The 2,239-nt window shown below is 43.7% G+C and overlaps 1 protein-coding gene across 3 annotated transcripts in view; it reads left to right on the plus strand.

Annotated features, from left to right (window-relative positions):
- gabbr1b (gamma-aminobutyric acid (GABA) B receptor, 1b) overlaps positions 1 to 2,239 on the plus strand; it is a 165,719-nt gene that overhangs the window by 57,968 nt on the left and 105,512 nt on the right. For all 3 annotated transcript variants that reach the window (XM_032536196.1, XM_032536197.1, XM_032536198.1), the window contains one exon: positions 45 to 183. In XM_032536196.1, coding sequence (XP_032392087.1) covers positions 45 to 183 — 139 coding nt within the window. The remainder of the gene's footprint in view (positions 1 to 44; positions 184 to 2,239) is intronic.

Consider the following 2,239-nt stretch of genomic DNA (forward strand, 5'->3'; position numbering starts at 1 on the left):
GTGTGTGTGTGTGTGTGTGTGTGTGTGTGTGTGTGTGTGTGTAGATCCGCAGTGTGCAGGTGCTTCCGGTAGACTATGAGATAGAGTACATCTGCAGGGGCAACAGGGTGATTGTGGGACCCAAGGTCAGGAAGTGTTTGCCCAACGGCACTTGGACCGATCTGATCCAGCGCAGCAGATGCTGTGAGTTTAACCTCAGCTGATTCTCCATCACAGATTCATTCATCTCCCACCTGAAATACTGCTTAAGACCAAGCAGCAACTTCTGGGCCTGGAAAGTGAAGCCAACGCTGAAGCTCCTTAAAGCTGCATGTTCACTAACTTCCAGCATGGGGCGACTCCTCTGGCTCCAAAAAGAAATCTCGTTTTTTTCTCCTTTTGGGGTATTTTAGGCCTTTTACTGTGTGCCCTGGGTTTTTCTCTTGTTTTCAATTTCACAACCAAATAGGGGTGTGCCATAGCCGTGAGATGATTGGTGGAAAGTTTTCATGCCCGAACCCGCGATTGGCTGCAGCTGGGGAAACCACCCGATATATAAGGAGCCAAGATGGCGGCCATCTGAGGGCAACAAGCATTCCTCATCCTCCCCATCTCCCAACTGGCCACACTTCTGTTTGGTTCAGTCTTGTTTTAGATTAGTTACCGTTTCTTTTGAGTGGTCTTAATCCTGTTTTCTCCTGTTTAATTAGTTAGGGAGGTAAGTCTTTTGTCATTATTTTTGCCATTTTGGTTTGTTAAGTCAGTTTCTTATCTCCTAGACACTAGTGTTTGTTTGATATTTTGGTGGTAGGCCACCCTTAAGCCTTGTATAAGTTATCTATTTGTTTATCTACTGTGTATATTTTTAACGTAAATAAGTTTTTCTGACATTCAAACAAAAAACTTGGGAGATGAGGAAGATGGTGCCTTTTCATGTTGTGTCCTAGGCACCCCTAGACTGGGGCGTAACATTACTGTGTATAGGAGAGCTGAAGACATGAAAGAGGGGTGAGAGGGGGAACAACATGTAGCAAAGGGCCGCAGGGCGGAGTCGAACCCGCAGCCGCTGAGTGGAGAAGGAAACCTCTTTATATGGGCGTCTGCTGTACACAGTTCTAAAACATTGCTCAACAAAATGTGCTTAAACTACGTTACAGTTACAGCAACAAAAGAAAATGGGTTGACGCATGACTTTTAACTCAGCAGTTGGTGAAATAGTCACGTGATACATGAACACGGACGCGTGAAGTTAGCCCGTTTTTTCATCAAAATGAAAAGCAGGATCGGCAATTTGTCCAGTATTTCTCCCCCCACCCCTGCCTACTTGCACATGTCTAAAGAAAACCAAAAACGGATGCAGCATGGCTTACCGGCTGGTAGCATACCTCCAACAAATGTGTTAGTGCCCAACTTGACCTTTCTTTCTCCTTTACCTGTTCAGCTCCTTGGTTCACCACCAAACTTGGCTCCCTGAAGGCCTCTTGTGGTTGACTGGAGAGACTTTATAAAAGAACTGGCTTCATAGTCCAGTTTTTTCACTCTTTTGTTGATGGGCAGTGTTACATTGTGTGACAGATTATTTGCTCCGAGTGTAAATATCAGTGTGAAATTGAACACTACAGTAGGCTGTATGCCAATGTTGTTTTCATTTAAAAAACATTTGCACATTACAAGCCAATCCACTTTTCCATGTTGATGAGAGCATTAAAATGAGAAAAAATAATGGGACAAAAAGAAATGAAAGGCCGACACCGCCGACTGTAGACCCGTACACAACGGTCCATACACCCCACCCTGAAACCTGCCGTCCTCAGACACTGGCCTGCTCTCCATTCCCAAACCAGACTCTGTACCTTTGGTGACAGAGCCTTCAGTGTTGTAGCCCCGTCCTTCTGGAACACCCTCCCTGCTACGTCCCTGGACATGTTTAACCCTCATGTTGTCCTCGGGTCAAATTTGACCCTTTTTCAGTTTATTTTTTGATCACAAACAATGGGCCTTCAAAGTAAGCCCTGAAAATGTCAGTATTAGAAATATCAAAAAACTTTTGAAAAAACATTGGAAAAAGTGACAAAAATGTTGTAAAAAGCGATAATAGTGTTTCATGGTTGACAAGTTTTTTGGGGTTTTGTGAATATAAACAAAAGTTATTATTATTTAAGACACAGGGTAATGTTAGCTTAGCGTTGGCTTGCAGCTTGACCTTTTCCAGACTCCATGGTAGTGGGAGATGACACAGCAACATTAGAAAATTCTGTTT

Source organism: Etheostoma spectabile, chromosome 14 (genome assembly GCF_008692095.1).
Source record: "Etheostoma spectabile isolate EspeVRDwgs_2016 chromosome 14, UIUC_Espe_1.0, whole genome shotgun sequence".
Classification (NCBI taxonomy): Eukaryota; Metazoa; Chordata; class Actinopteri; order Perciformes; family Percidae; genus Etheostoma; species Etheostoma spectabile.